Source organism: Aspergillus eucalypticola (assembly GCF_003184535.1).
Source record: "Aspergillus eucalypticola CBS 122712 chromosome Unknown BO83scaffold_7, whole genome shotgun sequence".
NCBI classification, from domain to species: Eukaryota; Fungi; Ascomycota; class Eurotiomycetes; order Eurotiales; family Aspergillaceae; genus Aspergillus; species Aspergillus eucalypticola.
Genome location: NW_020290281.1, coordinates 1141764 through 1163704, shown reverse-complemented (window position 1 = coordinate 1163704; position 21941 = coordinate 1141764). Strand labels below are relative to the sequence as shown.

Below are 21941 nucleotides of genomic sequence, written 5' to 3'. Positions count from 1 at the left end.
GCCTTCTGGTTCTTGGTCTTCAAGCTGTGGAGGACAGTATCACTGCCGTAAGTCCGAGGGCGACACATTGGGCAGGCAATTAATGAATCAATCTGTTTGCCTCTCGGATATCGGCACGCCTCCATTTTCGTAGCGGGGAAGCGGAAAGCGGGAAGCATACGTCGACTATCTATATGGATCTAGTGTCTACTGTTAGTAGCCCGAAAGCTTGGTACCAACTATTGTACCACTACATTAGAACAATAAGTCTTTGTCACCCAATTATTGCCTGCATGGTAAGTATTGACAAATACTTACTACTCTCGTATTCATCAATCCTGCGGCAGATAAAAAAAGTATTGTGATTCGTTGCGTTGCGTTGCAAGAGTACCGACTCCTCAAGACTTCTCCGATGAAGTCTATGATCAATTAGTGACGGCGCAGTTGACTAGCCCACAATTTTCCAATCGATTATATGTTGCCCGTCATACTATTGAGCTATTTCCCCCCCCCCCCCCCCCCCTTCGTTAGCCGTCCCTGAACAAATTGGCGCAAGCACAGCTAGATTCTTCTGACCCTTTCCGTCGATACTGCCCAAGGGATGCACATCCTACCTCATGATCAGCCAGATAGCCAAGCTGAGAGATTTTGAGACACATGAAGTAAAGACGACCCATTTATGACCCGTCTTTAGATGGATGTCAGAGGGCTAGCTATCTGTATCCCTAGCATGGGATAGGATGGATAGTTATAAAATCAAGCCTGCAGGTACACCTCATCTTGCATATGCCACTTACTACGTGGTTATACATGCGCGAGGCTGGCTCTCAGATCCAGATCTCGTATTGTCACATTAATCTAGAGTCTCATAAGAATTCTTCCTGAGTAGAGTGCATAGTATACCTTCGCGAGTACATTATTTCCCTGCTCAGAAGCCTGCCGGAACATTTTATTTCCGGGTCAACATCTACAACAGCAACGCTTCTGGGATGCAATCATTCTAGAACACACATAACCAAAATGATACCCCTGTGCTGTTAAGAATTCCATAAGAGTTATGAGAAACTGTGGCTATCTGGGTATGCAGTAAGTGTCGTGTCGAGTTCGGATAATCAGTTTGAAATCTATGTTTCATGCATAAACGGAAAGCTACAGCATCTTCTTCGTAGGACTTCATATTCAAGTGACGGCCAAATATACAGAATGCTAATAAGGACGAAATGCCGCCGGGAGGTTGAGCAGCTGGCAGCATGTGTCGGGAGTAAGGTATATGTTCCTTTTTACATGTGGTAATTTTACCGAGGTTCTGCATCTGAACTAGTGTGATCGGCAGGGAAGGTACATAGATACCAGGAAGCCTCGGAGAAGAACTTCCAACTTTAGCCTGACTTTTGTGACAGATCATTAAGATACATCAGATCCCGCACCTTCGACAGTCATTCTCCATCGGCCCCGCTTTAAAGAACAATGGGAGGAACCGAAGACGGACGGAAGTCTGTGCTGATTACAGGGTAGGTGTTTGCACATGATCGTCATCCCCTTGTGATTACGTTACTTATGCCGCCTAATCATGCAGATGCTCTCCTGGCGGTATTGGGAACTCTATGGCCCGTGAGTTCCATCGGAATGGCCTGCGTGTGTTCGCTACTGCCCGTGATGCAAAGACTATCGAAGATCTATCGTCTATTGGGGTTGAGACTTTGAGTCTTACTGTGGACGATGAGGAAAGCGTCCGACGATGCTTTGAGGAAGTGAAAGGGAAGCTTGGGGAGAAAGGACTGGATTATCTCGTCAATAACGCGTAAGTTGTCACCTTTTATTCGGTGACACATCATGAGCTGATATAGTCGCCAGTGGCCGGAGTACGTCTGATAAGTTTTGTGACTTCATTAAAAACCTCTCTCATGCATGATAGATTATACTGTGCCAGCTATGGAGGCAGAGCTCTCCGAAATCCGTGACACGTTCGAAACGAACTTTGTCGCGGTTGTACACATTTGCCAGACCTTCCTACCGCTCCTTATGAAGGCTAAGGGAACTATTGTACAGATTGGTTCTGTTGCTGGGGTGGGTGTGCTCGGAGGAAAGCTTAAAGGAAAGGTACTTGTGCTGATACTGATCCAGGTTATTCCCTACGTTTTCGGGTCCGTATACAACGCCTCGAAGGCTGCCGTGCACTCGTTTAGCGATGCCTTGCGTGTGGAACTAGCTCCGTTCGGGTATGTTGCTTCATTTACCCCCTCCGCCCTGTAACAAATTTGTTGATACGGGGATATCAAGTGTGCACGTCACTACCGTCGTTACTGGGGGTGTGCAATCTCGCATCGCCCGTGTCAAGCGTACTCTGGTTCCCGGCTCAATCTATGCACCAATCGAGGACGAATATAACCGACGGGTGGTACATAGCCAGGCTGGGGCCATGCCAAACGAAGCATACGCTCGCAGCGTGGTCACGCAGGTCCTCTATGGATCTGCGCCATGGCGCTGGATTTGGCCCTGGGCGCAAGGTCGGAAGAACTGGATCTGGGAAGGTAACAAAAGCTGGTTGATCTGGCTGCTTATGGGAGGATGGGCCTGGAATGGCCTGTCTGGGAAGATTGTGACGAAGATGTTCAAACTCAACAGACTCAGAAGAGCTGCTGGGAATTGAAGGAATAAGGGACGGCGTAAGGACGGATGAATCTGTTCTGCTGGACGGGGTTCTCGTCGATCCTTCGGGTCATTCGGTCCAAGTGTAGTATTAGCATTCCAAAACACGGCGTTTTCTGGTTAGGATGTCATCTTCTCTGCTTGAACCGGTTGCTTGACATCAGTAAGTCTGGTCTTTCGACATTGTAGGGAAATAGATAGTACATGCCGACGCCGTAAGACCGTTTAAACCATTTGCCGTATGCCTCCGGGCTAGGGAGGATAAGCCGGCGGATTCAGGGTTCGGGTTCGGGGCGAGGCGCCAGTAGAAGAACTAAGCTGCCCGAGAGGCATAGTAACTTCACAAACGAAGCCGAGACATCATGGTTTCCTCTGCACAGGATGTTTTCTCACTGATGTTGCCTAACGGGTTCGGGTTCGTGCTGACCGTCCCAAATAGGCCATCGACGAGCTTCAGACTCGATAGGGACCAGGCGAGAGGATGGCCCCGTTCCGTGATATTCGCGTCGGAAACTGTGCTGCTTAATCATCCCGAGGCGCACGCTGGTTGGCCCGTCAGGTGACTGCCGATGGCTACTCCCAAGGCAATTATCATCCCGAGAAGCGCAGCCGCGAAAAAGAAAGCTGTTCTCCCATCAACACCCCAAATACTCCCCCCATCTTCTCCCGCATAACCTCACGTCGGAGGATACTCTTGTTCTTGTCACCCTTCTCTCCCCGACAAGACTTTTTTGATCCCTCTCCTCTCCTTTCTTCTAAATACCTCAGTCACCATGTTCAAGCTTGCCCGCAGCAAACCGGTTACGACAGCTTTGAGGGCTGCGACGGTAAGCATCCCTGGGCCCTTTTGCCCTTACCTCCTGCCAGATCTTCTTAAGGCAAATCGGCGTGCTAACATCTCCGTTGTTGACAGGAATCTTCCGTCCAGTCCCGTGTTGCTCAGCAACAGAGAAACCTGTCGATCCACGAATACCTGTCTGCGAACTTGCTCAAGTCGGTGCGTCGGGCACCCAAAAATTTGCTGTAAAATTTCGCCTTGCAATTATCACTAATACGATACTACAGTATGGCGTCGGCATGCCCAAGGGTGAAGTCGCCCGCTCCGCGGAGGAGGCTGAGGCCGTTGCCAAGTCCCTCGGTACGTTTTTGTGATCCGCCATGCTACAACCCAAAAGTCGCGACGGCTACTAAGACGGAACGTTATAGGTAATGACGACATGGTCATCAAGGCCCAGGTTCTTGCTGGTGGTCGTGGTAAGGGTACTTTCGACAATGGTCTTAAGGGTGGTGTGCGCGTGATCTACTCGTGAGTGTGACCCGCGTTATTCCGAGTCTTCCCTTGCGCTGATATGTACAAAATTTTAGGCCTACCGAGGCCAAGATGTTCGCTAGCCAGATGATTGGACAGAAGCTCATCACGAAGCAGACTGGCGCTGCTGGTCGTCTTTGCAACTCTGTCTACATCTGTGAGCGCAAGTTCGCTCGCCGCGAGTTCTACCTTGCTGTCCTCATGGACCGCGCCTCTCAGAGCCCCGTCATTGTCGCCTCGTCGCAAGGTGGTATGGACATTGAGGCCGTCGCCAAGGAGAACCCGGAGGCCATCATCACCACTCCCATTGACATCAAGGTCGGTGTGACCGATGCCATTGCTCACAAGATCGTCACCGAGCTCGGCTTCTCCGAGCAGTGCGTCGAGGAGGCCAAGGACACCATCCAGAAGCTCTACAAGGTCTTCATGGAGAAGGATGCTACCCAGATCGAGATCAACCCTCTGTCTGAGACCTCCGACCACAAGGTCATGGCCATGGATGCCAAGCTTGGCTTCGATGACAACGCCGAATTCCGCCAGAAGGATGTCTTCTCCTGGAGAGACACCACCCAGGAAGACGCCGATGAGGTCAAGGCTGCCGAGTAAGATCTTCCTGGCTTTTATATTTACAACGCTCGAAAGCATTCTAATCTACGGCATAGGCACGGTCTGAACTTCATCAAGCTTGACGGTGACATTGGATGCCTGGGTATGGGTCCATCACACTCGACTGATATGATTTATGCTAACGGTCACCATAGTTAACGGTGCTGGTCTTGCCATGGCCACCATGGATATCATCAAGCTCAACGGCGGTGCCCCCGCCAACTTCCTCGATGTCGGTGGTGGTGCCACTCCCGCCGCTATCAAGTCCGCTTTCGAGCTCATCACCAGCGACCCCAAGGTGACTGCCATCTTCGTCAACATCTTCGGTGGTATCGTCCGCTGCGACGCTATTGCCCAGGGTTTGATCAACGTTGTGCAGGAGATGGGTCTGCGCACTCCCATCGTTGCCCGTCTGCAGGGTACCAACATGGAGCAGGCTCACAAGCTGGTATGTTCTTACCATTCTTCGGGGGATCAGCTTAACGAAAACACAAGCCAACTGACGTGATGTGCAGATCAACGAGTCCGGCCTCAAGATCTTCTCCATTGAGGATCTCCAGAGCGCTGCTGAGAAGTCTGTCCAGTTCTCCAAGGTCGTCAAGATGGCCCGCGAGATCGACGTTGGCGTTGAGTTCACCCTTGGTATCTAATCTCCGAGTCGGATTTGGATTTATAGATGTGTCACCTTGTCTACTGCTCCACTGTCTCTTGTACTCTTTTTATTTTTCCTTTTTCTTTTTCCCTTACTTCCCTCTTGCTTTCCCCCACTCCGATGGCCGGGGATTCAGAAGGTTTATGCGTGTTCGATGGTGCAGCGAGATGCGGAGCAATAGGCCGACGGTTGGTGACCATGGGCTTCGTCGACGATGCTAACGCACTCCTGCTGCCTAGAATAAGATCGGTCATAGGGGTTGTCACAAACGAGTTGCTATAATGGTGAAATGAGACGGATTCAGGCAGAGAGAGAGCACGAGGGGTATCTTTATAGAGAGCATTTGATGGTCCTGTATATCGTCCATTTCTAGGTTCATTTTCTTATGTCAAATGTATTTTCCCTTTTTCTGTGCCCCCTTTGGTGTCGTTGGGTGATAATCCCCCTCACGCTGCTGGAAGCGCCAGATCGGTAGACTCTGGAGGATGTACGTCCTTGAACCGCCACACTTTTACATCGATTTCGTGGAGCAGGAGAATGAAGTCCCTATCGCCGCGGAGAGTGAAGAGGTTCGAGTAAATGCCGTCCGAGGCTTCTCGGGGCAGCCCGAGACTCATGGATTTGGCCGGGCGATGAGGGATTCGGGACGCTGGGTTGAAGATCCAGATAGCCGGTTTCCCCCTATCGCTCTTCACATAGTAGAGAAGATCGCCGTCCAGTACGGTCGTGCAAAAGGGGAAGTAAGGTGTGCATTCTTCCTGGAGCAATGTGTGCATGTGGATTTTGTCCCGCTGCGGGTCGTATGAAACTACAAGGACATGGTGCAAGTTGGACGCTGTCGTTGTCGACGACGGTGTATTGAGTTGAGACGGCGGTGTATTGAGTTGAGACGGCGGTGTATTGAGTTGAGACGGCGGTTTGCAGACAAAGACAGCTAAGTTGCTAGCAGAACTGTTTGATATATCGGCAATGCTCCAGTCAGGTTGAATGGGGGACGGTAAGTGTAGTGTATAGGGGGGAAGTGGACTGGTGATGCGCCCGTGGTCATCAAAGGTGTGCTTTACGACACGTAGTCTGTCCCAAGGCGAATGGTGAACGTTCATGGGATCATCTCCTTTTTCGAGGAGGAGAGTGGTCACGCTGTTGGTACTGGGTTGCAGGCCTATCAATGCCAGGTGGGAAGTTACTTCGATGGTACGAGCAGCTCGCGAGCCCATGTCCCAGTAATAGATCTTGTTCTCCTCGTCACCAGCTGCAGAACAGTGATTGATACTCAGAGAAACCTTGAGACCATTAACAACGAAGATCCGAAAGCTGAAAGCGGGGATACGGAACGATGCGTGTTCTTCCGTCTCGAGGTTCCAGGCGTGGCAGTATCTAGACTCGGGATGAGCTGGGTGTCTAAAGTGTTCCTTTCTCGGCGAAACCACCGCAAGATGTGGTTTATCTTATGTGTACTTACGCACGCGCGCTGATTGCGACCACCATGGAATCGGAGAGACGCAAATCCCAGAACGAATCTCGATTCTCCGTGCAGAACCGCTGGGTGGAGCGCTTGCAGAGATCGTGCACGACGACATGGGTGCCGTTGTCTAGCCAAGCACACCTTCCATTGGCGTAATCCAGGCATTCAAGCTTTGAGCCATCTGTCGGAAAGAGGTTGGAGGCCTGGAGATGGCAGATGGGTAGACCACGCTCCAGACGGATTCTATACTTGGCATATTGGGTGAAGTGGTCAGCTGGGCCATGTTCTGCTGCAAGCACATGCCCTGTGTATTGCTGGTATACAGCACCCTGGATCAATTCTGACGAGAGTAGCTGGTGCCACTTTCTAGAGACCTGGTGGAATGTGGCTTGAACTCAGTCTCGGGGGTCATAAGGGTGGCTGGTCACCTTTCCAAGGCCACCGGGGGGGCAACATACTCTGTGAAGGATATGGAGGTCAGAAAGGTCGAGATACTGAGCGATTTGAACTGCGATTTCTGGGGGGGATTCCGCTAGAATATCCATTTGAAAGGAGCGCTGAATGGTGCGCTTTTGTACATCGCGCCATTCATGGGGGTTCAATAGGTCTAGAATGCGATGATACCTGTCGGGGAAGGGCTGCATGAGCTTAATCTAAGACTGAGGTTTTTGAAGGGGAAAAGAGGGGAAAGGAAGATCATCGACGATGGATGGATGGATGGATGGATGGATGGATGGATGGATGGATGGATGAATGGATGGTCATACGCATCCTGTCGAGCTGAGCTCGTCTTCAGATGAGTGAATAGGGTGATGATTTGCTGTATAGAAGAGGCATCGGCGGCCATGGCTGACGGCCAGTCGACGCTATTCTAAGACTTCTAAGACGAGGTCTCAGAGTCTCAACTACGGAGAGGTTGATAGATGGATAGTAGTTTGGATAGTTTAGACAGTCTGGGTCTGGTGGTGGATGGTACTAGAGGAAAGGGAAGTCCGGATAGTTAGTTAGTAGGGAGTAGAGTGGTTTAAGGCGAGCCGTCCTGCAGGGTCTAGAGCTGCTCAGACAAAGCAGGCACGCAGGCACGCAGGCACTCTTCTCATCTTTCACTCCTTATTCAAAATATGAATGAAGCCTTTGTCGCTACCACTGTATTATCTCTATTAAAGTGAGAAAGGAAGAGTTTCTGTTTAGTCATTTGTTGGATCTCTTCGGTTTCTCGCATTACTTATTCTTTCGAGAATTTATTTGGCCAAGTGCCTATCTAAAAGCACCGACAACTTTTTTTTAGTTAAGTACTAAAGTACTCCGTAGCACTGACTGCATTCTTGATCCATCCACCAATGAATACTATGCAAAGCACGACCTTTTAATTTTTAGTTTCGTTCCCTCTTCCTCTTTCCCCCTCCTCCTGCTTCTTACTCTTCTCACAGACCTTGGGAAGGGCTTACGTCGATCGGAAAGTGACGAGGGGAAAAACAGGAAACGCTGGGTCATCGATCTACGGCGCAGCCCCAGGCAGGCGATCGGAAGGCGAAAAGCCAAAAAGCAACAGGAAGGATGGAAGGAAGGGAACAAGTTAGGTTTTTGGGAATGGATGGACCAATGGAGAGCACGGCGATGCTTCGGGAAGCGGAGACACTTTTTTTTTGACTGGCGATGATCCTCAACTTCCAGTCTGGCCCAGACTCTTCTTGGTTCATCATCCAGTACTAGAACTACCATTCCATCCCCCATCCTGCAATTTTACTACTTACCAGTACTAAGTACTAAGTTGATTGAACTAGAACTACTGGGCTGGCACTGGACCAAACTGGTCATTTAGTTCTTCATTCTTTTCTTCTTGTTTTCCTTCCCAAGTTTCTTCTCTCCACCTTCTTCTTCTTCATCTTCTTCCCCCAAAATCCATTCCCATTCTTATCTTCCAACCCATCCACAACTAAGTATTACCAAGTACTTCTAAACTACTTACTATTTACTCTTTGGGGATTGCTGCTGGTTGCTGTTCTTGCGGGAAAGAGAAAAGAAACTGGCAGGCTTTTCCCCCCTCCCCATCTATCTATCTATCTATCTATCTATCTATTCTTATACCTATTATCATTTATTTTTCTTCCCCTCTACGTCCTATTGTTCAACAAATTTCCCCATCTTTAATATAATTATTTTCTTCGATGTTATTTTTAGTTGATTGCATTATTCCCCTTCATTAATTTACTTATTTCCTTTCGCCCTGAAGAAACTCTGTCTTGGCCTACTTCTTCTCTAAGGCTCAAAAAAGTAAAGGGCAGAAAAGGAATTAAGTACTTTTTCACTTTACGCGAATCCCGTCGTCTACTCTCTTCTCTCTGCCTCGCTCTCTTTTCTCTCTCTCTTCTCTCTTTCTCTCCGTCTGCTGCGGCTCCCTCCTCGGCCGCCCCGTTCTCATTCCTTTTCTTTTCCCTCCTCTTCTCTTCCTCTCTTTCCCCCCTCCCTCCCTCCTCCTCCTCCTGCTACTCCTCCTCCCTCCTCCCTCCCCCCCTGTTCCGCCGCGCGAGATGAGCGGTCTCGCCGATCCCCCGTCCAGAAGTCCGCTTATCCTCACTGCTATCGATGCGCCCGGCAAAACCCGCAAGATTCCTGTCCTTGCCTCCTCCGTTCCTCCCTCCAGCCAGTCCACCGGTGATCCCATGGAGGTTACTCCTCCTGCCTCGGGCGCTGCGCCCCCCATCCATAGCAGTCCCGATAGCGATCGGGCGGGCGCAAGCAACACCACCGCCACCTCCAATGGCTCTACTGAACCTTCCAATGTGAACCACCATGCCGCTCCCACTCAAGCCATCGGTGCGGCTGCTGCTGCTCAGCAGCCAAAGGTCGTTCAGACGGCCTTTATTCACAAGCTCTACAAGTACGTCGGAGGCCATTTTTTGTCGTTCATTCTTCCGTTTTGTTGCTTCCTTTCGAATACCTCCCCCGTTCCCCTTACCCTTCACGGTAACGGGCTCGAGCTAACAACACTGTATAGTATGCTAGAGGATCCCAGTATTCAGCACCTCATCTCGTGGTCGAGTACGAATGACAGCTTCGTCATGTCCCCGACTTCCGAATTCTCTAAAGTCCTGGCGTTAGTCTTCCCCTATCGTAGCCTATCGCGCTCTTGTGGGAACTAGCTGCTAACGAACAGCTCAGTCAATACTTCAAGCACACCAACATTTCGTCCTTCGTCAGGCAGCTGAATATGTACGGATTTCATAAAGGTATGCGGGCTGAGACAGCAAATAGCATTGCCCCGACCGTTATTGATACACATGGATCCCAGTGAGCGATGTATTCCACACCGGTTCGCCAGACTCCGCTCTGTGGGAGTTTAAACATGGGAATGGCAACTTCAAGCGCGGAGATCTTGTGGGTTTGCGAGAGATCAAGCGGCGCGCATCCCGTCATGCGTTGATCCATCGCGACTCATTTCCTGGTCACAAGGCCGCCGCCTCCCAACCCGGCACCCCCGCTGAGCCAGTTCCCGATGTCACCGAGTCCCGCTTGATGAACCTGGAACACTCTATGTATGACTTGCATGCTCGTCTACGGAACGCCGAAGAAGGAAATGCGACCCTTAATGCAAGATGTCAATCCATGGCCGAGAGCTTAACCAGGTGTTATCACGTAAGTTGACGGGCCTCCAATGCGATCGCGACATCTAGTGGTTTTGGTTTGCTGATACTTTTCGTCGTCCAGTGGACTCACTCAATTTCACGTTTCCTCCAAGGCATGATCCCCGATCGCGAGAGCCTTCTGTATCGAGACGGTGAGGACTATCCACCATTGACAGCCCCAACTGCATGATTGACTAACGAATTTGGTGTAGTGGCCTCCATGCAGGCGGAATTGGAGAAGCACCTCGAGGCTGTACGGGCCCTGGAGCAACCTCCGGACCCATACTTGGCCGTCCGACAACCCTACGTCACCGGCATTTCTGGCGATGCAGGTCCGCCGCTGTCGCCGCGCCAAATGCCCCCGGAAGAGAGTCGCCGCCCATCAATGCTGGACCCCTCGAGGACCGGTATGATTCGGCCCCCTGTTCCCCCTCATCTGGCCGTCTCTCCGCGGCGGTACGGGTCAATTGGCGCTGGAAATTCTTCCCCCAGCTACAACCGTCCGCAAGTGCCAGCGGTCGTCACTCCGCAGCAACCTATGCCTCATCCTCTTTCGTCCGTATCCTCTCCGCCTGGGCCCAATCTTGCGCGCCGGCACACTTCGGCGGACATCAGACAGCATGGCTGGCCGCCACCGGGAGTGTCGCCATTCCCTTCCGCACACCCCCCGCAGCCAACGAACCCCTGGTCTCCCTCTCGACACCGGACGCCGACGTCAAGTGAACAATCGGTCCGAGATGTGTTAGCCCAGTATGAAATGGGTGCACCGCGGCGTCTGCAGGAACATCGACACCCAACTCCCCCTTTGCACCCCGATCAGAACCCCCCAACCGATAATGGCTGGTCTTTGGGACCTAGATTCCCTCGACACGAATCGTCCTTGCCAGCAACTCGACGTTCCAGCATGGCCAGCAATGTTCATTCGCTTCTGAACCCGGCTGATACCGCTGAAAGGCCGGACGAAGACCAGCATGCTATGGCCGACGATCGGAAACGGAAGCGATTGGAATAAACTCAACTTCATCATTATTACTTGCTTCATTCATATCCTTGATCCGGGGATTCTCGCAGGAGCATTGCTTGGCGCTGATATTCGGGACCCTACCGGAATCGGAGCTATAGACTTCTTGTTCTTCGGGGCGCACGTTTTCTTTTTTTTATATTTGGAAAGGGGTAAAGGAAAAGCATATCACCAGGAGAAACTCCCTCTCAGCCTTCATTTCTGGACTGGTATTGCATCTTGTGGAGTATTGCCCATCTGTACTTTCTGTGTTTATCTTCTTTCTGGGTGGGAACATCTACTGTACAATTGACACAACATACATGGATTCCAGCATGTGGAACCCGTGCTTACCGGGCATGGTTTGGACGGCACTAATCTGTTTTCTTCTTTTATATTCCTTGGACAGCATTGCTTTCTGATGGTGGAAGGCCCTTGCACAGAGAACCGTTCTCGGGCTGCTCCACCTTCCTGTTGTTATATTATATACCCTGGGTTTGGGGTGGTGGTGCACGATATTGTGTGGGTATAGTAATCTAGATTTGCAGAGGACATAGTGATATCCGGCTGCAGGCGCACAATCAATGAGGTTTTTTTTTTTGGATTAGATGAACAATTCTTGACGTATTCACAAATAACTGTACACAGAGAACTAAATGGGTATATTCATTTCCTCGAGGTTATACATCTGATTATATCGTAGACTGGGTTCCGTTAATGTGAGGTGAGAGGGTATCACAAATATACTTGTTTACCTCTTCTTTCTCTTCTTCGACCGCTCAGCCAGGATCTCATCCAAGAAGCTCGTCCCCTTCTTTCTCCCCCTAGCGGGCCGTGATGAAGCTCCCGGTTGCTTGTCCGACTGATCGGCTTTGCCTTCAGTGCCATCACCGACATCACTCGCCTGCTTTGATTCTCCGGAATCACCTCCAACCGTCTCGGATCCCGTCTGAGCTTGCGGTTCAGGCGCCTTGCGCTTTTTCGCTGACATAGCTTTCTTCTTCCCTATCGCCGCCGTCCGTCCCTCTTCCTCGTCATCATCATCCTCTTCTTCCGGTTTCGCCACCCCATTCTTAGTGGGATTTGTTGATGCAGCAGCAGCATCGTTACCGCCTCCCTTCACAGTCGAAGCCTTCTTCGCAGCCATAACCTTCTGATAATTCCTTCCCAAGAGCTGTTTCCGTAATTTGTCATTCGAATCCAATTCAGTCCGATTCCAACTTCCGTCCACGGCTTTAGTAGGGAGTGGTGCACCGACTCCTAATCTATACATTGGATCCATTGTTAGTTATGACATGTCCATCAATTGTTGTTCGTAGCCAGTCCCCTCCGGCCAGAAGATACTCCATGGAGCCGCATAGACGGGGCAGAAAGGGATATTAAAAAAAAAAATAAAACAAAGGAATGTATCATACGTCTCCGGAACCGCCGTGAAAATCTCATCCTCTTCTCGCTGTAATTCCTCTTCGGTTTTCTTGCTGTTCGCTTGATCGTCTGTCGTCGGTGCAGGTAGCCATGAGGCAACGAGACGCTGGCTCCGAGCTAGCGCTACGTTGGCCTTATTTAGGATAATGTCTGTTTCTGATTTTGATGTTGACATTTTGTCTGCTTTTGTCTATTTTATTATTGGGGTTCGGTGGTTTGATTGCTCGATATGGATGGAACTTTTTGCGATAGCAGGGCGGGATTCGGTGGCAGAATTTCTGGGCGGTGGAGTGCGGGACTGCTGCTTCGGAGGGTTGATGGTATTAGAGGTAGTATAATATTGATGGGGGTTTGTGATCTTGGCTATATCGGGAAAATACTAATTCAATCCGGTATGTAGTGTATGACAGGTAGATTTCGTTAATTGGGAGACTATAATCATGTGTGAATGTTCAATCTCAATCGGGTTAGGATCATCTTGCATATATAATCTAAGCGCCATCATGGCGGAGCAATATATACAATCTACATCTAAACAGCAGTAGTATAGTATATGTACAAATCTAGTCCAAACACCAAGCTAATCCACATCAATCATCACACAAGGGTATTCGTAGTAGAAAAAGAGAAAATGCCACTAAGCAGAAAGAAATGTACCGGGCATCATTTCACGCTGATTCCTGCTGATGCCGTTGCTTCAGTTTCTTCTCCGTTTTCATGAACTCTCGAATCCCCACAGGAATACTCGCGAACAAGTCATCGTCCGAAGTAGGCGCCGACCAATTGGTCTCACTGCCACCACCATCGTCATCCATGCTCATGCTAGCTGAGCGGACTTCCGCTCGTGGGGTATGCCGCATATCCGAGGCATCACTTTTGGTCGCACCCTTCGCCTTGGCTTGTTCAAGCCTGAAGGCCCAGTCCTCCAGCTCGTCTCGGAAATCGTCCCATACGCAGTGGACACAGCCACTCATGCAGCAATTGTCGGGCTCCTCCGGTCGAGGAGGGATGGCCACACCGTTTATGGTTTTCCATGTCTTATCCGGTGCGGAGCCTGGATCGTAGCGTGAGGACCTGCCGGGACCAGCTAACCGAGTGCCGAAGACAATGGCCATCTTTTCCTGTGGTGTTTGCGCCTCTGGCTTGGGCTCTCCAGTCTTGGTATCGGTCGTCGCGTGGTGTCGGTAAGGTGAGCGAGTGGACAAAATATCGTAGTAATAGCCCGATAGCGGATGCGCTTGACGGGACTTGGAGTCATTCAAACTGTCCGCTTGTGTGTCTTGGACGGTGGCATATCTGCGGGTGCTGGAGCGGCGAATGAATGGGTGGACGGCACGTGGTCGGGTCAAGCGAGATGCATCGGGTATGCGTGAACCGGAAAGACAGACATGACAACGTCTGAAGAGGGGCGAACGAATCGCCAGACAAGGAGCGTCCATGGTGAAGTTGGAGTTGCGACAAGAAGAAGAGGAAGATCGGAAAGAGATGGCTGAAGATGAGAAAGCGGCGGTTATGTCATAATCCCGAGGCTGCAAACAGTGCAAACCGGCAAAGCAGTGGATGTTGTTGATGTTTGGGAGATGGCGCTTCCCACGGACGCTCCTCTATCCCCTCTGCAGAGGTTGTCTTCTTCTAATTCCGCATGGACGTCTGATTAGGTGTTCTGTTTTCGCCTCTTCACGAGCCGCTACATAAGCGACCCCGACCGCGATCCCCGTCACCGCGTCCCGAATGAAAGACCCCGCGCCTTCTCAGGATGACCCCCAGCAGCGCACCAGTCAACGGATGTCCTACCAAGCTCCCACTAGAGCGAGCTTAGCCAGATCGCATCCCACCCTTCTCGAGTCTGAGAATAATAAGTCCCCGGCGAATATTATGCAGAAACCGAATCAAGCCCGAACAAGAGCGCTCGGTCTACGAGACCGCAAGGCCCTGAGACCGTCCTTGACCTCGACTGCTAGCCCTCTGGGCTCTCTCAAGGGTAGCAAACAGTCGCCTGCATCATCCCTTTCTGGCCGTCGCTCTAGCGGCCTGGCCGCTTTTGCAGCGCCTCCAAGGCGAGTTTCAACAAGGATTACTGCCTCCGATCTAGTGTTCCGGTCTCCGTCTGCATCCCAACAGAGCACAGAAAAATTACCACCACCTACCGATACCCCGGAAAACCAATTGGCATCAGAACTGGACAGCGCGACCGGTGATATAGATGCGAATGAGGCTTTACCACAGCCGTCATTCCAGGACATCCTAGACGAGCCAGATCTGCCACCGACGCCGACGCAGTTGGGCCTGGAACGGCCTCCCGGGCGGCCAAAAGGTCTTCTAAGCAGCAGCCCAAGCTCGCAACAGGGAAAGTGGGGGAAAAGAAGGAATACAGATGGTCGAGAACAAAGCCCGTCAAAGCTGAGGAAAGTCGACTATGGCGAGGCAGGAGAATCCATGGATTCAGGCCTCTTGTTGGATCGGACTTCCTTACCGGAGGAGATCTTGACGAAGCGTAAATTGAAGAACAAACTCACTTCTGAACTACAGCAATTGAAGAACGAAATCTCGGAACTGGAGACGTGGTCGAAAGACCTGGCGCAAGATGATGCCGGTGATGAGCGAGATTTGACCGGGTTAATGTAAGTTGCACACGCTTGTCGCGCCGCCAATGACTTGCCACTGACCGGCCAACAGTACTTTGTTAGCAGCAACGGGTCCTCCTCAATCGACCCCAACGGCCTCAGGCGAATCCTCCATATCGTCTCTCATCTCTTCGTTGCTCCCTTTTGCCACCAAGGGACCCCCGAAACCCCCACCCGAGGCCCCTCCAGTGAACCCGTTTGCGCTTGGAGAGCAGGCGCAAACAGAAGCATATCTAACAGCCCTTGCGCCGTTACAGCTTACGGCCTACTCTGCAACCATACCTAATTCCACCCCTGATCTTGTCTTAGAGAGACATACTCTCCAGTTTTCCGCCCCGCCTCCCTTCCCTTCCAATCGCTACAAAGTATCTGTAACCTTCGAGGTCAACCCAGAAAAACAAACCTTGGTCTCCATATCGTTTGCTTCACAGGCGAACGGAGAAGATACAAGGACTCCAGAGGATATACGGCGTTGGGTCGACACCAGGCTTGCCAATCCGTTGCTTAAGCTAGATGTCACAGGTCTGTGCTGGGGCATTAACCGATACTGGGAGGCTATGGTATCGCGTGCTGAATTATGGTTACACATGGAGGAACAACATGCAGAACTGATTAGTGGACATGCGAAACGGGACCATGTGACTAAACTGAAAAGCGCAAGGTCGCAACCCTTTGGCATGTCAGAACTGCGTCAAATTCTCCCGCACCTCGAGCGCACGTCTATGCTCTTCGAATCCAAGAGCGGCTCACTGAAAGTTCTTGTATCATGCCAATTAATACTGGACGAGTGGACAAGTGAGCCACAACTAGCACCGGGACTCAGCGTTTCTCTGTTATCCGAGTCCGACAGCGGCTCCAGGCGCAAGGTGGATCAGGAATCCAAACGGCTGTTCCAGTCCATCTTGAATCCGAACGAGAACAACCAAGCTGGAAGCAGCGGCAGCGGAGTCCCTGCTGGCGCAATTCTAAGAGCTACAGAGTGCGTCTTGCGCGCTTTGCTTGGTACTAACTCCAAGAAATGAATACCCGCATCATTATGATATACTCAAGTGCTAGATTTATTGGAATAGATGGATATCAACGGCGTTTTTCCTCAATTTGGATGGGATGGGAAGCGATAGGGGGTTGTCGACGTCGGCGTCGTGGGCTAATTCGTTCAGCGGTCTTTGTCAATTTATCGATCTTTCGGGGTCACTTTCTTTTCATGTAATTTATACGCTCCTGACCTGGCATCTCATGCCCGGTGAATTCGTTGGATATGGATTTTATATTGGATGGCACCCTGTATCTACCTGGGTGGCTTGCAGAGGAAGTGTGTGAGATCTAGGCTATGGCAGCTGGCTGATAGTATTACTTACGATACTAAATCCTCTCAAGTATACATGACCGTAAGAGTATATGCAAGGATCTTATCAGACAAGCTGGGCTGCATGACAGTTATCCACATACATTTAGAATTCATGTCGAAACTACGAACGAACATCTACAAGTATGGAGGTGGTCACACAAATATACTCCGTATATCATCGCATTTGTACACTAGCTTGCTCCGTGCCTCTGCGTGCTTCAAGTCTACCGTTTCCAAGTGAGTATTTTTAGAGGTGAACCCGAAGCCTGAGACTCGGTTTCCGCGTCCTTCGGTAGATAGATCGAATGGGCAAAATCGTCCAGAAGGAACATAAAGATAAAGACGACAAAAAAAAAAGGGAGGTTGGGGTCTTCACTTCATTCGCGTTAGGGTGGGGAGCTAGTAGCTTTCTGGAGACATGAAAATTTGGGACATTTGCATTTCGAGGGGGTTTCGGAGCTTTTTATGTTAAGGACAAAGGTGAAAACGGAAAATAGAGGAGCGACGCCATGCCACACAAGGTACTAATCCCCGACTTGAAAATTGACCCGATCATCATTAGCTGTGATTCAAGATATCTATTTCTTGGCGGCAGACTCCTCATCAGCCTTGGCCTTAGCACGCTTCTCCCGGATACCCTTGTAGCGAGCCTCGCTGCGGGCCTCACGCAGCCGGCGGTAAGCAGCCTCCTCACCCTTGGGGAGGTCGTCACGCTTGACCTCGGTGACGGCCTCAGCGAGAGTGGCGTTCTTGATGGGGAGGGCACCACCGACACGGGTGGCGAAGCCCTCGGTCTTGCCCTCGGCGAAAGCAGCCTTGGCAGCGTTGACCTCCTCAGCGGAAGAGTCAAGCTTCTTGAACTGACCGCTCTTGCGGGGGAAGAGGATCAGGCGAGCCTTGTAGTCCTGGAGGCGAGCAACATTGGCGACGAGCGACTCCTTGGAGTAGTTGACACGGCGGTGGTCAACGGCGATACCGACGGTGCGAGCGAGCTTCTTGGGGATACCAGCTTCCTATAGTGCGAGAAAAAAAAATAGTGTAAGCCACCGTCCAATATATTCGTCCTGCCCAGTCGCCAGGGCCTATTTCCAAACGCCGTCACCAGTTTCTTCTTTCTGGTGACATTGTCTTGCACACAAGGGACGAATTTACCTTCAGCTCAGCGAGGGTGAAACCACGGCCAGCACGGACACGGCGGTTGTACTTGACGGTAGGGCAGCGCACAACGGGGCGCAGCTGGTCAACCGGACGAGGAGCAACAGCGGCGGCCTTAGCGAGACGGGCCTCACGACGGCGGTGCTTGCGGCCAGGCTATTGAAGCAAAAAAACACATGTCAGTCCACCACGCATATAGGAAAAATTTTTCCCATCCCGTATTCTTTTCCAAATAGGCGAGTCGCTCGTTGTAGATAGGAATCGGTTGGGTAAAAGGAAGTATTTTCGAGAGCGTACCTGGTCGAAGTGCACGCGGACACGACGCTGCCAGTCCTTGTGGAAGTCTGAAATCGAAACCCATCAGTCCATATTATTCCAGCCCGCCAGTTGAAACCCGATATATTGAACAATATCCACCATCGTATCCTTCCTCGAGCAGGTTCACTCACGCTGGTTGAGAATCTGGTTGTTGTGCTTGATCGCCTATATCCACCAAGAGGTCCAAGGTCAGCACATGAAGTCCTTTGCGAAAAAATAGCGTCCGATCATCAATTTGATGATCTAGCGACGCCATTTGAACAATATTGGATAGAATAACGCACCATTGTGACGGATGGGGATCAAGGCCGGGAGATTGTCGTCGTCGTCGTGGGTGGTTGCTGGTCGTATCTCAAAACTCCTCGTCTCACTATTAGGTGGAACTTTTTTTGGTGTGGCCAACCGCGCAGAGCCGCATCGCCTCGCTTAGCGAGCCCTACCCTGCTTACCCGTTTCGGAAGGTCACCCCCAGACTTTCTCCGTGGCAGAACGGTTCTTGGGATATGGGACTGCCATCCAGACTCGACTAGAATGATTGGAGTCTTATGTTACATGTGTATCTACGTCAACTTTTATTCTCGTTGCCTGGTGGTAGGCTCACTGGCTGCTGGAGTGTTGCGACTCAGGCTGTGCTTCTACTCTTTGCGACCGACCGCCCGTACTGTATTGTTCTTCCTCCTGGTACTAGTTACTTCCAGATAAGTTCGTTGCCGTACACGCTTGTTACATCGTTACACGCTGAGTAAGACCCATGTGACTTGGCGGTTTGACGAACTTGGAGGTTATCGGGAGGTCCCTCTGCAAGCCATCTACCAAAGCAGTATATGGAATTATTTGCTCGTCCGATTGCAGATAACACATCAGCTAACAATATCTTATTCATGATGACATTATGTCCAAATTTGCCCAACTATTCGTATTGAAGCCATCAACATACTAAGAAACCATAGATATACTCCTGTGTGATAAGTTCCAGATCCAGTTGCCAATATATCGTAGTACCCTTGGAAGAACACCCGGTGCCCCATCGCATTTTACAGTTCATGATCATTCGTCACAGACCCCCAGGAAGGGAAGAAAAGTACATAAGAAACAAATTCAAGATCCAAGCAGCACCCGCTTTGAATAGCAAGCATATCCAGCCATAACCAGCTTTGACCCGCAAAAGTGATAGGCGACTAGGAGTCGTGGCGGTGAGGAAGTAGAAAGTAGATAGACAGCTAGAAGCCCGGTATACGTGATACACACGCTCCATGGTTGTGCACGGGTCATGCTTATTTATTCCAGGTGTCAATGCCGAGACCCACCCTCTCCTCCGCTTTCATTTTCTTCGAAGACGCACCATCAAAACTCGCCTTGCGTTTAAGACCAGTCGATGGACGCTCAACACCTGACTTCCTCACTTGGCCAAACAGTTTGGTCTGCAACAGTGTGCTGGACTTGGGTGCATTCGCGATGCCTCGGCTCTCACGGCGGTTGCTGAAAGCGTGGGGACGAAGCATGCTGCTAGCAAGAGCTCCAGCCTCTGATGCTGGGATGTCTTCCTCCGTCTCAGCTTCCTCGATGTCGGACGCCGATATAGTGCTATCTCGATCACGGTGGCTATCATGAGACTCCCTGCCCGGTGTGTTATATTGGTTCCCTCCAGAGGCCAACCGAGCACGAGACGGTGTTACGGGAACGGAGGCGAGTGTGTGGTTTCCACGCATCTGGCCATCATTATGCTGCTTATAAGTACGGTTCCGGTGTGATGTGGATGTGACACTCGGTGATCCCCGATTGAGGACACGGTCGGCAGCAAGGAGTTGCGCAAACGGGTCATGGCTATCGCTACCGTTCATCTGATGGCCATCGTGCTCCACATAGTGAGGTACAGGCCTCCTTTGAGAAACTTGCATTTCTCTCTGGGGGCTGGGTGACATTGGACCATGTTCAATCATCTGAGAGAAATGCTTCCGGTTATCTCTGATACGCTCTTTCAGCAACTTGTTCTCTTCCTCAAGAAGGTCTGACCTCTCCTTCTCTTGCTCAATTAGCTTCTTAGCCCGACGCAGCCGCCGATCAAGTGTGGCATTTACTCTTCCAAGCTCTTGATTGCGCTTTAGGGCAAGCTCTAGCTCCACATTAGAAATCTGCTGCACTGCTTTGATTTCAGGTTGGCAATGACGGCTGCGATACTCAGAGCTCTGAATGATTTCGACCTCTCTTCTAGCAAGCTGATGCTCTACCTCGGCACGCTTGATAGCTTCGTTACTAGTAAACGATAGCAGACTATTTTGTAGCTTGAAGTGCAAAGCTGACATGCGAGCCTCTTGGGCAACACTCAACAGGTCTTTAGCCATCGCTCGGAGCTTCGACTCATCGGCGGTATCGAGATCATCGGCAGTAGGAAGGTTTTCTGAGGCGCCATAGGCAACACAGAGGGTCTTTTGCATATCGGGAGGAGAAGCTAGCAAGGAGCTCGAAGTAGATCTTGACCGTTGGCGCGGGGCTCCGGGAATTTGCGATGATGGCGGCGGCGTCATATCAGACGAAGGTAACGAGGGTGATAAAGATTTACTCTGGTCGGAATGTGATACTGGCAGTCCAGCGCCTACACTCAGGTCCGGGGATGCAGACAGACTTGCACGTTGCATGGGCGTTGCGGGGCCGGTGATCTCTGCAGGAGGGGCAAGGGAGCCTTGCGAGAGCTGAGAATCAGGATCTTGCGACATGACAGATATCAATATGTAGAAACAGGTAAGTGATACCCGTCGACAGTAATGTTTGACTAGAAGTAGGTCAGCATTGGCTGCATCAATGCGTTGTATTGAACAGTTGTCGTGGGGCGGTCAGACGCATACCAGATCCGAAACACGATCGATCAAAACTACGGCTAGTTTGACGAGCTCGCCAGGATGAAGTTGATTGTCTAAGCTCGGTTGCTGTGTAGAGCCCCTAAGGGCAGGAGCGGAAAGAAGAAGAGAGATATCCTAGAAGGAGCAAAACCACGATGCAATTAAGGATTGACTGCCAACAAATCGGATGTCCTCGAGTCGCTCTATGATGGATAGCTGGGTCGGTGCGCTTATCACTGATAGGGCCGTTGAAGCACGTTGGTTGGACCGAAGCAAGGCACTTAATAGGCGATAAGGAGGCGGTAGCAAAGAGTCCCGAGCGGAAGACCTAAGATAGGGGAGTGATAGAAGACTGATGGAAGACGTTTCCAGAGAGCAAGGGGAATCGGAGAGGGGTATTGCAGATGATAGAGATAGGTGAACAAGATGAAGGAAGTAAGGAGCGCGCCGGCGGAGGGACGGTTTGATGCCTTAAGGATGTTTGTTGCGGGCAATGCGCATTTCGGGGAGGCTGGGAAGTCGCTTGCGATGCTCAGCCTCGACCAACCACGACCAACCACCCGCTCCCACGTGAGCCCAGCCGCGCGCTAATCCTTCACTTTGCCTGAATCAGCTAGCGTCCAGATCCGCGACGCTCAGAAAAAGGTAAACACAAGCCGAACCCCATGGGCCACAGCTATCGTCACTCGGGCAACCGATGGCACTGGATTCATATTGATCCTGATTCAGTATTTAGATCTTCTCTAATAGGTTCAAATGGTTTAGGCTCTAGTAAATATGGCCCAACATGCTTACTTTGCCAAGTGATTAGCAACATTCCTCCCATCTCAAATCTACCGTATGTCTACTCAGTGGAGAACATTATGGGGCTGTGGAATGTACGCTACGTATTCATTTTTCCCGTTTCCCAGCTCTTCTCCTTTGATGGGAGATATGTATGATCTCGGG

At 50.9% G+C, this 21941-nt stretch overlaps 9 protein-coding genes across 9 annotated transcripts; 4 read left to right on the top strand and 5 right to left on the bottom strand.

Annotated features, from left to right (window-relative positions):
• Positions 1–1446: 1446 nt before the first annotated feature.
• BO83DRAFT_308478 (SDR family oxidoreductase) lies at positions 1447–2629 on the top strand (the record flags this gene model as incomplete). The annotated part of the gene is made up of 6 exons (XM_025527370.1): positions 1447–1490; positions 1556–1780; positions 1834–1841; positions 1895–2046; positions 2104–2198; positions 2260–2629. The coding sequence occupies 6 exons, from the start codon at positions 1447–1449 to the stop codon at positions 2627–2629; spliced, it is 894 nt and encodes a 297-aa protein (XP_025390363.1).
• A 772-nt stretch (positions 2630–3401) lies between these two features.
• BO83DRAFT_308257 (succinate--CoA ligase (GDP-forming) subunit beta) lies at positions 3402–5193 on the top strand (the record flags this gene model as incomplete). Its single annotated transcript, XM_025527360.1, has 8 exons — positions 3402–3455; positions 3542–3625; positions 3694–3766; positions 3835–3934; positions 3994–4539; positions 4600–4646; positions 4699–4991; positions 5059–5193. The coding sequence occupies 8 exons, from the start codon at positions 3402–3404 to the stop codon at positions 5191–5193; spliced, it is 1332 nt and encodes a 443-aa protein (XP_025390362.1).
• A 295-nt stretch (positions 5194–5488) lies between these two features.
• Positions 5489–7610, bottom strand: BO83DRAFT_376948 (F-box domain protein). Its single transcript, XM_025530865.1, has 4 exons — positions 7428–7610; positions 7119–7284; positions 6658–7034; positions 5489–6572 (listed from the first exon to the last, which is right to left on the bottom strand). The coding sequence occupies exons 1-4, from the start codon at positions 7505–7507 to the stop codon at positions 5642–5644; spliced, it is 1554 nt and encodes a 517-aa protein (XP_025390361.1). The 5' UTR covers positions 7508–7610; the 3' UTR covers positions 5489–5641.
• A 1514-nt stretch (positions 7611–9124) lies between these two features.
• BO83DRAFT_229985 (HSF-type DNA-binding domain protein) lies at positions 9125–11531 on the top strand. The gene is made up of 5 exons (XM_025526894.1): positions 9125–9757; positions 9823–9890; positions 9953–10296; positions 10369–10438; positions 10499–11531. The coding sequence occupies exons 1-5, from the start codon at positions 9192–9194 to the stop codon at positions 11296–11298; spliced, it is 1848 nt and encodes a 615-aa protein (XP_025390360.1). The 5' UTR covers positions 9125–9191; the 3' UTR covers positions 11299–11531.
• Positions 11532–11953: 422 nt separating this feature from the next.
• On the bottom strand, positions 11954–12906 carry BO83DRAFT_415841 (DUF3245 domain-containing protein). Its single transcript, XM_025534664.1, has 2 exons — positions 12702–12906; positions 11954–12551 (listed from the first exon to the last, which is right to left on the bottom strand). The coding sequence occupies exons 1-2, from the start codon at positions 12884–12886 to the stop codon at positions 12038–12040; spliced, it is 699 nt and encodes a 232-aa protein (XP_025390359.1). The 5' UTR covers positions 12887–12906; the 3' UTR covers positions 11954–12037.
• Positions 12907–13174: 268 nt separating this feature from the next.
• Positions 13175–14179, bottom strand: BO83DRAFT_415840 (oxidoreductase-like domain-containing protein). The gene has a single exon (XM_025534663.1). It carries the CDS (start codon positions 14148–14150, stop codon positions 13380–13382), a length of 771 nt encoding a protein of 256 aa, XP_025390358.1. The 5' UTR covers positions 14151–14179; the 3' UTR covers positions 13175–13379.
• A 148-nt stretch (positions 14180–14327) lies between these two features.
• BO83DRAFT_357466 (uncharacterized protein) lies at positions 14328–16653 on the top strand. The gene is made up of 2 exons (XM_025529254.1): positions 14328–15332; positions 15388–16653. Exons 1-2 carry the CDS (start codon positions 14443–14445, stop codon positions 16355–16357), a joined length of 1860 nt encoding a protein of 619 aa, XP_025390357.1. The 5' UTR covers positions 14328–14442; the 3' UTR covers positions 16358–16653.
• A 186-nt stretch (positions 16654–16839) lies between these two features.
• Positions 16840–18523, bottom strand: BO83DRAFT_376943 (60S ribosomal protein eL13). The gene is made up of 5 exons (XM_025530864.1): positions 18441–18523; positions 18288–18321; positions 18136–18182; positions 17836–17994; positions 16840–17696 (listed from the first exon to the last, which is right to left on the bottom strand). Exons 1-5 carry the CDS (start codon positions 18441–18443, stop codon positions 17262–17264), a joined length of 678 nt encoding a protein of 225 aa, XP_025390356.1. The 5' UTR covers positions 18444–18523; the 3' UTR covers positions 16840–17261.
• A 731-nt stretch (positions 18524–19254) lies between these two features.
• BO83DRAFT_229934 (uncharacterized protein) lies at positions 19255–21108 on the bottom strand. Its single transcript, XM_025526893.1, has 2 exons — positions 21000–21108; positions 19255–20926 (listed from the first exon to the last, which is right to left on the bottom strand). The coding sequence occupies exon 2, from the start codon at positions 20868–20870 to the stop codon at positions 19431–19433; it is 1440 nt and encodes a 479-aa protein (XP_025390355.1). The 5' UTR covers positions 20871–20926; positions 21000–21108; the 3' UTR covers positions 19255–19430.
• Between the last annotated feature and the right edge of the window lie 833 nt (positions 21109–21941).

Bases quoted from the DNA above. Each gene is read 5' to 3' on its own strand.
- BO83DRAFT_415840 (XM_025534663.1), bottom strand. From the start codon at position 14,150: ATGGACGCTCCTTGTCTGGCGATTCGTTCGCCCCTCTTCAGACGTTGT.
- BO83DRAFT_376948 (XM_025530865.1), bottom strand. From the start codon at position 7,507: ATGGCCGCCGATGCCTCTTCTATACAGCAAATCATCACCCTATTCACT. The intron at 7,285-7,427 runs GTATGACCATCC...CTTCCCCGACAG, and splicing joins AGCTCAGCTCGACAGGATGC to GTATCATCGCATTCTAGACC. The intron at 6,573-6,657 runs GTAAGTACACAT...TCCCGAGTCTAG, and splicing joins GTCGCAATCAGCGCGCGTGC to ATACTGCCACGCCTGGAACC.
- BO83DRAFT_376943 (XM_025530864.1), bottom strand. The intron at 18,183-18,287 runs GTGAGTGAACCT...TTTCGATTTCAG, and splicing joins CAACCAGATTCTCAACCAGC to ACTTCCACAAGGACTGGCAG. The intron at 17,995-18,135 runs GTACGCTCTCGA...TTGCTTCAATAG, and splicing joins TCCGCGTGCACTTCGACCAG to CCTGGCCGCAAGCACCGCCG.
- BO83DRAFT_229985 (XM_025526894.1), top strand. From the start codon at position 9,192: ATGAGCGGTCTCGCCGATCCCCCGTCCAGAAGTCCGCTTATCCTCACT. The intron at 9,891-9,952 runs GTATGCGGGCTG...CATGGATCCCAG, and splicing joins TATGTACGGATTTCATAAAG to TGAGCGATGTATTCCACACC. The intron at 10,297-10,368 runs GTAAGTTGACGG...TTCGTCGTCCAG, and splicing joins GCTTAACCAGGTGTTATCAC to TGGACTCACTCAATTTCACG.
- BO83DRAFT_415841 (XM_025534664.1), bottom strand. From the start codon at position 12,886: ATGTCAACATCAAAATCAGAAACAGACATTATCCTAAATAAGGCCAAC. The intron at 12,552-12,701 runs GTATGATACATT...TCCAATGTATAG, and splicing joins TTCACGGCGGTTCCGGAGAC to ATTAGGAGTCGGTGCACCAC.
- BO83DRAFT_229934 (XM_025526893.1), bottom strand. From the start codon at position 20,870: ATGTCGCAAGATCCTGATTCTCAGCTCTCGCAAGGCTCCCTTGCCCCT.
- BO83DRAFT_357466 (XM_025529254.1), top strand. From the start codon at position 14,443: ATGAAAGACCCCGCGCCTTCTCAGGATGACCCCCAGCAGCGCACCAGT. The intron at 15,333-15,387 runs GTAAGTTGCACA...ACCGGCCAACAG, and splicing joins CGAGATTTGACCGGGTTAAT to TACTTTGTTAGCAGCAACGG.